A 14437-nucleotide genomic window follows, 5' to 3' on the forward strand; every position below is an offset into this window, starting at 1 on the left:
AAGAATTAATTCCACTTAATTACTAGTCCTCTCTTTTCTTTCAGTAGCAAGTGGAATCATTTTGTGACCCAGTGTCTCTATAAAATTAAGCAATGCTTGTGGTGTGTATTTAAATCTTATATTAGCATTTGTTATGTACCTAATACTAAAGTTGTACTCAAGGCTCCTTAGAAAGGACTGTAGAATTATAATTATGTAAAACAGTAGAGAATTAGTCTTTTAATGACCTCAAATGCAGTGATTTTTCTCAACCCCACAAGGATCTGTCCTGATGACCCTTAGATGTTTGGTGTAATCTCCCTGGTCAGTGATTATTATGTGGGAATGTAAAGTCATTAAATGTTAATTAAAGAGAAATAGAACTTAAATATATATTTTATATGTGTGTATATATTAATATAACATATATAACTTAAAATATGTATATAATGTATATAACATTATATACGCAAACACACAGACACACACATACGGGGAAGGAGAGGGGAAATACAATCAAGGAAATGAGGTCCTGAAAGAGCTTGTAGAGAACTTAAGTGGTAAAAATGTGCCCTACATAGAAGGATGGATGCCTTTTCCATTATGATATGAAAAGAGAAGAAAAACATAGGAATGCATAGAGACATATTCACAGGAGATTGAAGGAGTTCTTATTTCTATTTTTCTCTGGGAAAGAAGGAATGAGGTCTGAAAAGTTTGAGACCAGGTGGGAAAGGTTTGAACAAGCTATAATATGGAATGGGAGTGGGAGGAAAGTCAGAGGAACCCCTAGTCAGGGTGAGCATGTGGTTGTCGAAGATGGAGACCACACATTGCCATGTCTCATCTCTGCTGGAAGTCCAGGGTTAAGCGGAGTAGGGAAACGGTTGGACTGACCTAGGTCTGAAGTTTTGCCAGACTGGCATGGCAGAAGAACGAAGGCGCCAGGTGGTTGACTCTGTTAGTGAGAGAATGGGTCATGTAATGAACGAGGAAAGCTAAACTGGTTGGAGAAAGTTTTTGCATGAGGAAAGGCATGGAGATTACTGGAGAACATGGATTAGTCTATGTGAACAGATTTCAAGATTCAGGAGGGGGAGGTCAGGAGGGGAGAACAAGTTACAGAGGTGGCCCTCAGCCTTGACTGCACATTAGACTCCCCTGGGCATTCCTCTAGGTCCCATTCTGTGTCATTCTGGTCACTGGGTAGTGAAAATACATTTTACAGCCTTTACTTAGGGCTTCTGGTAAGGAATCTTACAGTTTTTGCAAAGGAGTTGGCAATTCATTTTCAAGGAAATGAATCAGCAAAGGTTTTAAAAGTAGGAGTAGCATAAGTTATTATGTATTTTAGAAAAGTACCTTTTTCTTCAGAGTGACTGGCCAATAACAAGAGGGAATGATTGAGGAAAAAGGGTGGAGAGCTGGAGAGAATATTGCAGTATTCTGGGCCAGAAACTGTAAGATCTTGAACCAGGGACTGACAAAGGAATTATAGAGCAAAGGACATTATTTGTGATGTTTCAACAATTGGAAATATTATACCTAATTATATATGTATAAAATGATGGAGGAAGGTTTAAGATAACAGCTTTTTATTGGGAATAATATGGTAATTTTCAGTTGCTGCATAAATTAGTATAGACTCAGCAGCTCAAAACCTTTATTACCTCCATTTCCATGGGTCGGGAGTACAGGAATGGCTTTCCTAGATTCTTTGCTTAGGAGTCTCAACAGGCTACAGTTAACATGCCAGCCAAGGCTAAGGTCTCAGTAGAGACTTGACTTGGGAAAGCTCCTCTTCCAAGCTCCCTTGGAATTCTTGGCAGAATTCATCTACATGCACTGTGGGGCTGAGGTCCCTGCTTTCTTACTGTTTGACAGATGTGGACTGTCCTCAGTTCCTGGCGGGTGCTTGCAGTCCCCTGCAATGTGGCCACTCCACAGGCATTTTACCCATGGCTATTTACATCTTTAAGGCCAACAGGAGATTTCTTCCTCCACAGAAATGTCCCAGACACTTAAGGGTTTTCACATGATTAAGTCATGCCCACCCCCAGGTAAACTCCTCCCTCTTTTGTTGTTGTTGTTGTTGTGGTAGCTATCTGTTTTGCACCTAATATTCTGTCCTGCACACTATGTCCTTTCTAATTATGGGAATATAGTTAACAAACAATGTTACATTATTTTCATGTTTACAACATTGGTTCAACAACTATGTATCTCATGTTATGCTCACAAGTGGAACTACCATCTGTCACCATACAACACTATTAAAATGCTATTGCCTGAATTGCCTGTTTGCTCCCTGTAATGTTCCTCCTCCCTGACTTACACATCCCCTAACTACAAGCCTGTACCTCCCACACCCCTTCGCCCACTTTGCCTGTCCTTTCACAACCCTCCCCTCTGGCAGCTTTGTTCTCTGTATTTATGGGTCTGTTTCTACCTTATTTTTAGTGTTTTTTTTTTTTTTTGGTTTGATTTTTACATTCCACATGCAAGTGAAGTCATGTGGTATTTATCTTTACCTGTCTGACTTATTTCATTTAGAATAATACCCTCTAGGTCTATCCATGTTATCACAAATGTCAAGATTTCATTCTTTTTTATGACTAATATTCCATTATATATATATATATATACATATCTCATTTATCTAGTCATCAGTTGATGGGTATTTGGGTTGCTTTCATATTTTAACTATAGTAAATAATTCTCTAAACATAAGGGTGCATATGTCTTTTCAAGTTAGTGTTTTTGTGTTCTTTGGGCAACTACCCAGTAGTGGGATTACTGGATCATATGGTATTTCTATTTTTAATTTTTTTTTAAGGAAACACCATACTGTTTTCCACAGTGGTCGCACCAGTTGACATTCCCACCAGCAGTGTGAGAGGGTTTCATTGTCTCCACATCCTCACCAACACTTGTTATTTCTTGTCTTTTTGGTACTAGCTCTTCTTACAGGTATAAGGTGATATCTCATTGTAGTTTTCATTTTTATTTATCTGCTGATTAGTGATATTAAGCATCTTTTCGTTGGCCATCTGTATGTCTTCTTTGGAAAGATGCCTATTCAAGTTTTCTGCCTTTCTGCCCATGTTTTGATTGGATTGTTTTTTTGTTTTGTTTTTTCTTTTCTGGTGTTGTAGGAGTTCTTTATATATTGTGGATATCACCCTTTATCAGACATATCATTTGCATATATCTTCTCCTGTTCAGTAGGTTGCCTTTTTGTTTTGTTGATAGTTTCCTTTGCTTTGCAAAAGATTTTTATTTTGTTGGAGTCCCAATAGTTTATTTTTGTTTTGTTTTCCCCTTGCTTGAGGAGATCTATCTAGAAAAATGTAGCCAAGGTCAGTGTCTGAGAGATTACTGCCTATGTTTTCTTCTAGGGGTTTTATGGTTTCTGGTCTCACATTTAGGCCTTCAATCTGTTTTTAATTTATTTTTGTATATGGTGTAAGAAAGTGGTCCAGCTTCATCCTTTTGCATGTAGCTGTCCAGTTTTCCCAGAACCATTTGTTGAAGTGACTGTCTTTTCTCCATTGTATATTTTTGCCTTCTTTGTCATAGATTAATTGACCATATAAGTATTGCTTTATTTTTCTGCCCTCTGTTCTGTTCTAGTGATCTGTGTGTCTCTCTTTCTGCTGGTACCATACCGTTTTGATTGTAACAGGTTTCTAGTAAATCTTGATATTTGGGATTTGTGATACCTCCAGTTTTGCTCTTTCTTCTTATGAGTGTTTTTGGCTATTTGGCTAGTCCTTTGTGGTCCCATACAAATTTTAGTATTCTATTTTGTGAATAATGCTATTGCTGTTTTGATAGGCATTGCATTAAATCTGTCCATTGCTTGAGGTAGTATAGACATCTTAACAATATTGGTTCTTCTAGTCCATGAGCATGGGATATCTTCCAGTCTGTTTGTGTCATCTTCAATTTCTTTCATCAGTGTTTTATAGTTTTCAGACTATAAGTATTTCACCTTGGTTCCGTTTATTCCTAGCTATTTTATGCTTTTTGGTACAATTATAAATGGGATTATTAATTTCTCTTTCTAGTGTTAATGTATAGAAACACAACAAATTTCTGTATATTTCATACCCTACAACTTTACTGAATTCATTTATTCTAAGCGTTTGTTTAGGGTTTTATATGTATTGTATCATGTCATCTGCAAATAGTGAAGGTTTCATGTTTTCTTAGCAAATTCCCTGTTAGAATACCTTTCATTATGTCCAAAAGCTTTGGGACCATTACATTTTTATTTCATTTGTCTCAGGTTTTAAACTTCTCCTTCGGTTTGATTTCTCCATTGACTCACTGGTTGTTTAGCAGCATTTTATTTAGCTTCCATGTGTTTGTATTTTTTTCCAGTCCTTTTCTTATAATTGATTTCTAGTTTCATACCATTGGAGTTGGAAAATAGAGATGCTTGATAAGATTTCAATGTTCCTAAATTTATTGGGACCTGCTTTGTGACCTCACACATCTATCCTGGAGAATGTTCCAGGGACCCTTGAAAAGAAGGTGTCTTGTGTTGTTTTGGGGTGGAATTTTCTGTGTATATCTTAAGTCCATCTGGTCTAATGTGTCATTCAAAGCCATTGCTTCTTTATTGATTTTTCTGCTTGGATTATCTACCCATTGATATAAGTGTTATAAGGGTGTTAAAGTCCCTTACTATTATTGTATTATTGTCAGTATCTCCTTTTATGTCTTCAAATATTTGCTTTATGTATTTGGGTGCTCAAATGTTGGATGCAGAGATAGGTACAGTCATTATTACTGGATTGATCCCTTTATCATTATTTAGTGCCTTCGTTGTCTTTTGATACAGTTTTGTTTTAAAGTCTACTTTGTCTTGGGGCACCTGGGTGGCTCAGTCAGTTAAGCACCTGCCTTCAGCTCAGGTCATGATTCTGGGGTCCTGGGATCGAGCCCCACATCTGGATCCCTGCTCAGCAGAGAACCTGCTTCTCCCTCTCCCTCTGCCTGCCACTCTTTACTTGTGCTCTCTCTCTCTCTGTCAAATAAATAAATAAAATCTTTAAAAAAAGTCTATTTTGTCTCATATAAGTACTGCTATGTCAGCTTTTTTTTTTTCACTTCAGTTTACATGGAATATCTTTTTCTATCCTTTCTCTTTTAGTTTGTATGTGTCTTTAGGTGTATAGTGAGTCTCTTATGGGCAGCATATAGTTGGGGCTTGGTTTTCATCCATTCAGTTAACTTACATTTTTTGATGACATCATTTTGCTCATTTACTTTGAAAGTAATTATTGATAGTTATGTATTATGTATTATTATTGATAGTTATGTATCTTACTGTTTTCTGGTTGTTTATGTACTTCTCTGTTCCTTTCTTCTTTGACTGATGACTTGATAGTCTTATGCTTGGCTTTTTTCCTCTATTTTTTTATGTATCCATTACAGGTTTTTGGTTTGTGGTTATCATGACATTCATATATAACATCCTAAATGTCTAGCAACTATAACATATTAAGTTGGTGGTCACTTAAGCTTCAACACATTCTAAAAGAACATTTTTACTCTCCCCTCCACAGTTCATGTATATGTTGTCACATTTTACATCTTTTTTATTTTGAGTCCCCTTTTCTTTCTTTCTTTTTTTTTTTTTTTTCCTCTTTATGGCCTTTTGTTTTCTACTTAAAGAAGTTCCTTTAGCATTTCTTCTCAGGTAAGTTTAGTGGTGATGAACTCTTTTTTTGTTTTTTTTCTTTTTAAAAAAAAATTCTTATTTGGGTTTAACACACAATATTACACTAGTTTTAGGTGTACATCATAGTGACTCAGCATCTCTGTATGTTTGTTTTTTTAAATTTTTATTATGTTAATCACTGTATATTACATCATTAGTTTTTGATGTAGTGTTCCATGATTCATTGTTTGTGCATAACACCCAGTGCTCCATGCAGGATTTGCCCTTTTGACTTGTGTTTGGAAAAAACTTTATCTCTCCTTTAGTTCTGAATGATGATCTTGTTGGATAGAATATTCTTTTTTTTTTTTTAAGGTTTTATTTATTTATTTGACAGAGAGAGACACAGTGAGAGAGGGAACACAAGCAGGGAGAGTGGGAGAGGGAGAAGCAGGCTTCCTGCAGAGCGGTGAGCCTGATGCGGGGCTCGATCCCAGGACCCTGGGATCATGACCTGAGCCGAAGGCAGACGCTTAACAACTGAGCCACCCAGGCGCCCCTGGATAGAATATTCTTAGTTATAGGTTTTGTTTTGTCTGTCTGTTTTCCTTTTAGCGCTTTGACTATATCATGCCACTCATTTTTGGCCTGCCAAGTTTCTGTTAAAAAAAAAAAAAATCAGCTGATAGCTTTATGGGGATTCCCTTGTGCATAAAAGTTGCTTCTCTCTTGCTGCTTTTAAAATTTTCTTTATCTTTAATCTTTGCCACTTTCATTATTGTGTGTCGTGGCATGGACCTCCTTGGGTTCATCTTTTGTGCTTCCTGAAACTGGATATCTCTTCTTCCCCAGGTTAGGAAAATTTTTACCTACTACTACTTCAAATAAGTTTTCTGCCCCTTTTATTCTCTTTTCTCCATCTGGGATCCCATATAATACATATGTTTGTTTACATGATGTTGTCCAAAAGATCCCTTAATCTATTCTCAGGTTTTTTTTTCCTTATGTCTTTTTGCTATTCAGTTTGGTCACTTTCCATTGCCCAGTCTTCCAGATCACTGATTCATTCTTTTGCATCCTCTAATTTTCTATTGATTCCCTTTAGTGTATACTTCATATCAGTTATTGTATTCTTCAACTCTGATTATTATTTTTTATGTTTTTTATTTCTTGAAGTTCTGCTTGAGTTCTTCCACTCCTCTTACTGATCTGGTGAGCATCTTAATGACCATTACTTTCAATTCTTTATCAGGCATATTGCACATATCCATATCACTTAGTTCATTTCCTGAGGTTTTGCCTTATTTTTCCATTTGGAACATATTTTCTGTGTCCCCATTTTGCTTGACTTTGTTTTTGTTTGTATGAATTCAGCAGAACAGCTACTTTACCTAAACTACAGGTATGTCTGGTGACTTTGGCTGGCTGGAGCTGTGGCTGTTGTGGGCTGGAGATCCAGGGAGTCTCCAGGCTGGGACCATCCTAGCAGGACAGCTGAACTGAAGTGGATGCAAGCTTGGGTGTCCCAGGGCACTCTGCACAGGGGGCACCCTGGTGGGATGACTGGAGCCTGTGTGGGCATGGGCTGTGTGTCCCAGGGTATTCCACACCAAGGCATCCTGGCACAGTGGCTGGAGCTGAGGTGGAAGTGGGCCAGGTGTTCCCAAAGCACTCCATGTAGGGGTTGCCCTGCCAAATTGTGTGGAGCCTAAGTGGTGCAGACCTGGAGTGTTTTGGGGTGCTTTGTACCTATGCCACCTTGGTAAGATGACTGGAGCTAGTGAGTGATGACCAGGTGTGTCCCAGTATGGGCTGCCCTGGGGCCTCCTTGATGAGACAGCTAGTGTTGATTAGGGGCAAGAGGCTCACTGAGGCAGTAGGCCAGCTATGATGCCTGGATCCTATTATTGTCCACACGATCAAGATGGAAGGAGAACATAAACTGTGGCACTCGCCAGCCCCTCCAACTTGGAAAAAGTTCTAGCAGCCCTCCCACTGTTTGGCAGAGATCTAGGGCTGGATCCTTTATATTCTAGTTGCTCTTTTAAACTGTGGCTTTTTTCTGTGCCCCCAGGGCATCTGGGGCTGGTGTAGACTAGGAGCCCAGGAGTTGATGAGGTAGCAGGCTGGCTAGGATGCCTGGACCCTGCTCCTGTCTGCAGGATGGAGGATGCTAGCAAGTCTCTACAACCTGGAGAGAGTTCTAGCAGCTCTCTATTTGGCGGGGTTCTAAGGCTGTTTTCTTTTAATTCTAGTTGCTTTTTTTAAACCATGTTTGTTTGTTTCTGTGCCCTAGATAGACGAACCTGCCCATGGTCCCTCAGTACTGTCTTTTCCCACTGTAGTTCACAGCATTGGGCATGGGCGTTTCTTTAGTTACTGTGTCTCATCTGTCTTGCCATTCTCTACATGGTCTCTCTCTTGTTGTGCAGAAGTTGTTCAATAAGCTCCCAGTTCTTTGGGAGGAATTGCTATATAACTAGGTGTAGATTTGGTGTGTCCACAGAGGAGGTGAGTTCAGGGTCTTCTTATGCCACCATATTGGGCCAAATTCTCAATCTCCTTTTTGATTATCTCAAAATCAACTAATTTGACGTATTATTATATTGACAAATTCCCTTCCTTTTTGCTGTATACCCCATAACCTAATCATGGGAGTAGAATCCTATTATATTCAAAGGTTCTGCCCAAACTCAAAGGGTTGAGATTATACAGGCATGGACACCAGGGTACAGGGATCAGATATGTTGCACTTAGTTAAGATGAATGATACAAGAGAATTAGCATTTTTTTTAAGGAAATTGATGGCTTCAGTTTTAGATATGTTGAATTTGGAGATAATTGGGCATTCAATTAATTAGAGTGGATCAGTAGGTCTTAGAGAAGTCAGTAGTAAGATTAGAATTGGAAATACATATTTAGTAATGATCAGTGGAGGTGATAGTTAAATAATGAGATCATCCAGAGAAAGACTGTAGCAAGAAGTGGGCTGGGACAGGAGTAAGTCCAGGTAACTAGAACATCTACCTGTGCATTTCCACTCATGTCTCTTGATTCCAGTCTAATCTCATCATACAACTTTTCACTGTTCTTGTAGTTGGTAAATAATATCCTGCTCCTCCTAATTTGTGGTCTACTCTCTGTCGTTCTCCCACTTCCAAGCCACACTACCTGGAAGTGAAAATCAGGCGCACTCTTAGTGAAAGCCTTGCAGATCACGGATACTAAAAAAGATGTACTCTCTTATGCACCCTGATCCCAGATGGTGAGTTGTGGGAATTATAGAACCCAAGGCTCAGTGAGGGAAGATGGTGCCATCATTAGCCCTGAAACACTTTATTTCTTCCTAACAGAAAACAAGACTAACTACACTTTTCTTTGCTCTTCCCTCCCAGAATTGGCTATAAAGTGTTAGATGGCACAAATTTGGAAGGCAGATGTGACTATATTACCTATCTCTTAAAACCTTTGTCTGTTTATTTGAATAGAAAATCACTGAAGTCATTACAGTGATATTATTGAACAATCTGAGCTGTGACTGTTTACTTTCTGTAAACACGTAAATTTGATCAGTTCATTTTGAGTAGATTTTCCTCCCTTCACTTAAATCTCTTTCTTTCAGGTTATATTCAAGAAGAATGTGTCATCCCATGCCCATTTGATTGCAAGTTAAGTGACTGGTCTAGTTGGGGGTCTTGCAGCTCGTCTTGTGGAATTGGAGTGCGAATTCGGTCCAAATGGCTAAAAGAAAAACCTTACAATGGAGGTCGCCCATGTCCCAGACTGGATCTCAAGAATCAGGTAAAGTACATGAAGCAACAACAAAAAGCTAAAAAATTACTCACGTGATTATTTCTTGTGGAAATTGAAGTCATTGTCTTTTTACAAGTAGCTCATAAAAAGTTATCACAAATTCAAAAGAGGGTTAAGAGGACATAAAGTAATATAACAGAGATAGTAACAGAAGCCTTGCCCACTCCTAGGTAATGCAGAGACCAGCTTGGTGTTGCTAGCAGTAATAATGTTTATGAGAAATAATCCAACTGATTTTATATGGTCTTGAAGTGTAACTTGATTATTCATATTATAAAAGTGATTTGTTTGTATATATATTTAAATATAAGTACTAAAAAATACATGAATACTAATGTTGGGAGAATGTCAAGTACTTTATGGCAATAAGTATAGTTAGGGGTTTCATCCATGTACTCCAGAAATGGGGTACTCTTTTCCTTCACCAAACTCTTCATCTGTTTTTTTTCTTCTCAACATCACCAAAGTTTCCAATTTTTTCATGTCTTTTCTGAGCTATTTCTCTGCCTGTTTCCCCAAAGCCAAAGCTATTTTCATAAATGGAACCCTGAAGGATACCCTTCCATATAGATGTCTAATAAAACAACCATCCTAGGCAAAATTGATTAGAGTATGTTAGTTGGCTTTACCCATATAACAGTCTAAGACTTAGTTAAGAATTTTAATAAAGACCTCAAATTTCTCCCATGATTGCATAGTGGTTATCAGATTAGGACTGATATGTATTTTTTTAATCAATTGAATAGATAGAGCACACGTGATAGTTGAAAATTCCTTAAAGTTGTGAAGCGTGTCTTATATGTGTATATAGTTCCTTTGTGATCCTGCAGCTATTTTAACAGAATAGCTACACATGCTTCTATTACTGATTCTATTAATTTCTGCTTTATGATCCCCCTTTTGATTAGACTTTCCATACAGATTGTTTAATGGAAGGAAAATCCATACAAATAGATATCATGTGTCAATATTGGCCAATATCTCTAGCTATTTTTTTTTCCTAAATTTTGCTAAAAGACCCATAACTCACTGAAAAGTGAAAAGTTACCATTCTACCAAAAAATAGTTATGTTCTAAGATGGCAGAGTATTTTACTCTTGTTTTTTAAGGTTATGTGGTAAAATAGTGACCATAGTTTCTTCTCTCAAAGCTAATGCAAACCTGTGGGAAAAGGCAAGGCAGAAGATCATAAAATCAACATAGAGGTTGCAAAAACAAAGAAACCCCCAAAATTCCACTAGTACAATAGTTTGGTGAAGGGAAGATTAGGATATGATTAATAAAAACAGGAAGGAAACAATCAGAGCAGAGATGGTCTAAGGAAATAAACCTTACCTTAGTACAACAAAAGGTATAAGACAGGTTTATCATTACAAGGAAAATATTCAAGTGAATTCTATATATGAGGACTATGTGACCCTCCCTAGGGGATTTTCCAGGCATTTAAAAGGAAGAATAACTACTAAGCATTTATAAACAATGCATGGTAATTCTTATTCTTTCTCCAAACCTTCACTGAAAGCTAAACCTTAATAACGCTTATGTTAAATACCAATTTTTAATATGCTAATTTTATGAACTAGGAAATTACCAAGGGATTAAAGGGACTTCATTGGAGTGCAGACTTGAAGCCTCTATTTTCAGTATGCAAAGGCAAAAGTGTAGAAGTGTGTCCATCAAATGTGAGAGTATGAGTAAGATAAAGATACTTGTCAACCTGTTGTGACTTAAAAGAAACTTTTTCAAAATGCCTGATTGACGTATAAAACTGGTAACCTTAAGAAGTAGTACAAGCTGAAAAAAATTGAATCCAACTTTAAGAATAACTTAGATAAATTCCATAAGTGAAAATTATGTGAGGATGGGGCTGTCTACAAGAGATCCTTCTTATGCTTGAGTTCACGAAGAGACTTTTAGCATTCCAGAGACATTTGTTTATTAAGCTCCAAAACCAATCCTGGGAATTAATGATGAGAAATCAAATTTGGTGTGGTGTATATTCTGCTATAAAGAGGTTTCAGATGTCTAGTATGTGTGTGGCTCAATTCAACTTGAATTGAAAAACTTCACCCTAATCCATACTTTGTATTTTAACATAAGTTAATTCATAGGAGCATTAAGTAGTAAGGCTTCCCTCTCACTTCTAAGTCTGTGAATGGCAAGGGAGAATACTGTTGTAAAAAAAAAAAAAAAAAAAAAAAAAAAAAAAAATTCTAAATTTAGAAAAATTTCTCCTTAGAGAAATTCCTTTTCTGAAGCAAGCACACTTTTACCTGGAAGTAGATTTGTGGAAAGCAATCTTTGCTGACTTCATTATATATTTGCTCTTAAATATAAGAGCATCCCCTGTGTGTGTGTGTACGTATGTGTGTGCGCACATTACATAATATATAGAAATCTATTTAAAGTTATCCATCTTTTCTTAACTCATCTGAAAATAGATTGGGTTGACAGGAATTTTCATTACTGAGGAAATATTCCCCAGCTTCCATTATTTATGGCAAGTCGTCTTTAGAAAAGATGGCTTTTTGTTTCTCTAAGCTGGAACATGATCTAGTTAGAGGTACACCCACTGAGGCTTTTTTGTAAAGTTCAGTTTTACTACTGGCCTTAGGTTATTTGTCTCCTTTCCAATTAGTTCTCAGGTTTAGATTTATTTTCCTATTTTTAGGACCAGGTTAATACTCTCTGTTCTATTCACATTAAGTAAGAGCTTAGAAAAATATATAACCAAATTTTAGCAGTAAGAGAGGCACATACCTTTAGTACCTGTGCAAGAGGAAAAATCTGTATATGTCAGATTGAGCCAAACGTACTGTTCATAAATATATATGTAAACATACATACAACTTGTATATATGTATGTATAATACATATGCCTATGTAAATGTCAGCATACCTACATATGCTTATTCATTCTTCTCCTTCATTTCTCTGTAGAACGGGAGGTCTTGTGAAGGCAAGGTCTTTTTACTTTTGTAACTCATTCAGCCCCTCGTGCACTACCTTGTGTATTGTCAAATTATATTTACTAGATGCTTTTTTTTTTAAAAGAAGCCTTCTCTGAATGAGTGGGTGGCTAGTTCTGTAGAAAAAATGTTAGAACCCTGGTCTCCTATGCTATGATGTGCCATTTAAATTCTCAAAAACATTAGCCCTTCTAGAAGAAAGAAATAGGAACCTCCAAACTATTATTGCCCAAAGAGTCTTTCAAGATTCGTCTGAAAACTCCTGAATGTTGGATCCCCATTGAAATCTCAGTGATTAAAAAAAAAAAAAAAAAAAAAGAAAGGTCGGCATTATGTACACAAGCTCATAAACTGTTCTGAACCTGTTAGTGGAATCAGTTTTTATAATCTCTCATAAAATGCCTCCCTTTTAAACCCAAACCTATCAATGTGATAGCTTTTTCTCTAGAAGTGCCAAAGTGACAGCAATACTTGAATAGCTTTCTGCTAAGTCTATTTGTGATGCTAAATAGCTCCAGCATGCAGTTTACCCAAAACTCTTATCAATGCAGAAAACTTCTAAATAGTTGATTGGATTATCAGGTCAGTTGGCTGATGCCCTTGACTCTCCTGTGCATAACAAAATACATAATACATTTTAATTTTTTTTCAGTCTATAATATGTTGAGTAGATTATTTATACTTCATATTTTTGCTATTTTTTTTCTTTTGAAATTCTCCTTAATAAAGGCTTAAATATAGGGACATTAAAGTTCTGTTGGACTTATGTTCCCCTTATGAGTTCTTCACATGATTGAAGGCAAGAGTTCCGGGAAATTATATTTTGTTTATAGGTTGCAAATCTGTGTGTTTACAGTGTGTATGGGGGGAAAAATGATACATTGAGATTCATTACCTATACTTTTTAAAAATGTATGCTGCCTACTTAAAGATATTTTTGAGTTTTGATTATGTTTGCAACTGAATGAGAGGATATAAATTAAAAATGTGTGTTTTTTAGAAACAATTGCTATTTTAAAGGTGTGTCTTCTCTCCAGAGAGAAGTGGTCTAAATTTGGAAATGAGTATAATGCATTTTATTTTTCATAGTAAGGTAATAATGTTTTAAAGAATACTTTCTGTCCAAAGATACATAGAAATATTTTAGCCTGAATATTTCTTTCTTAGAAGAGGCTTGTGGATGAAAACATGTTTCTATAGAGAAAGAGCTTATGCTCATTTTAATACTACATCATTAATGAATAGAATGTTATGATGTGGAAACTGTCTATCTGAATGATCTGCTTACCTAGAAAAATATGGTTACACTTAAGCTTTAATTTGACTTAACCAGTTTTGGCTTCTTGCTTCTTTTTGAACAGCCCAACTCCCACTCATTCTAGGCTAGTCCAAATCATTCCTGACAGTGTCCTGTTCACTTTGGACTTAGTACTTTGGCAGGAGACCCAGACTGTAATGGAGTAAGAAGTCCTGTTCTTGAGCATTAAAATGGAAGGCAGCCAAAGCTTATCCATGATTAAGTACATCGAGGTGTACCATTCTTGTGTGGGGAGGGGTGTTGGTGTTGCATCTTTGAAAAAAACTTTAAGTATGAGATATCATGTGCCATAGAATTAAGGGAAGCACCGGGATTCATTCCTCAGGGTTATTTGGGAAGATTTAATAGACTATCTGCCCCATTTCACCTCTCCCTAACATAGTAGTAGTTATTCCAAAACCCAGGCACACTGTACCCCATCTCAGAGGCAGCTTGAAATGGCTCCTAAGGGCTAGTGTTCTTCCCCCTTTTTTTTTCTTTATGCCTGTCTGCCAACCCAAACTGCTCTCAAGTTGTGACATCTCACTAATTGAGCTGAGTAGAGCTCAGAGGAGATGCAATTTTTCTTTTCTGTTCTTGCCCTGTCACCATCTCCAAGAAAAATTATTTTTCTTAAGAGATTTCTCTCCCCCCACATTTGTGTCTACACATAAACTATTCTTGATCATTCCAAAGTAATACCCCTCA

The 14437-nt window shown here is 36.9% G+C and overlaps 1 protein-coding gene across 1 annotated transcript in view; it reads left to right on the forward strand.

Moving 5' to 3' along the window:
* The window catches only part of THSD7B (thrombospondin type 1 domain containing 7B), a 772830-nt gene that overhangs the window by 578703 nt on the left and 179690 nt on the right, over positions 1-14437 (forward strand). Inside the window, exon 14 of the mRNA XM_027590003.2 lies at positions 9273-9451. Coding sequence (XP_027445804.2) covers positions 9273-9451 — 179 coding nt within the window. The remainder of the gene's footprint in view (positions 1-9272; positions 9452-14437) is intronic.

The sequence above is a fragment of the Zalophus californianus genome, chromosome 3 (genome assembly GCF_009762305.2).
Source record: "Zalophus californianus isolate mZalCal1 chromosome 3, mZalCal1.pri.v2, whole genome shotgun sequence".
Classification (NCBI taxonomy): domain Eukaryota; kingdom Metazoa; phylum Chordata; class Mammalia; order Carnivora; family Otariidae; genus Zalophus; species Zalophus californianus.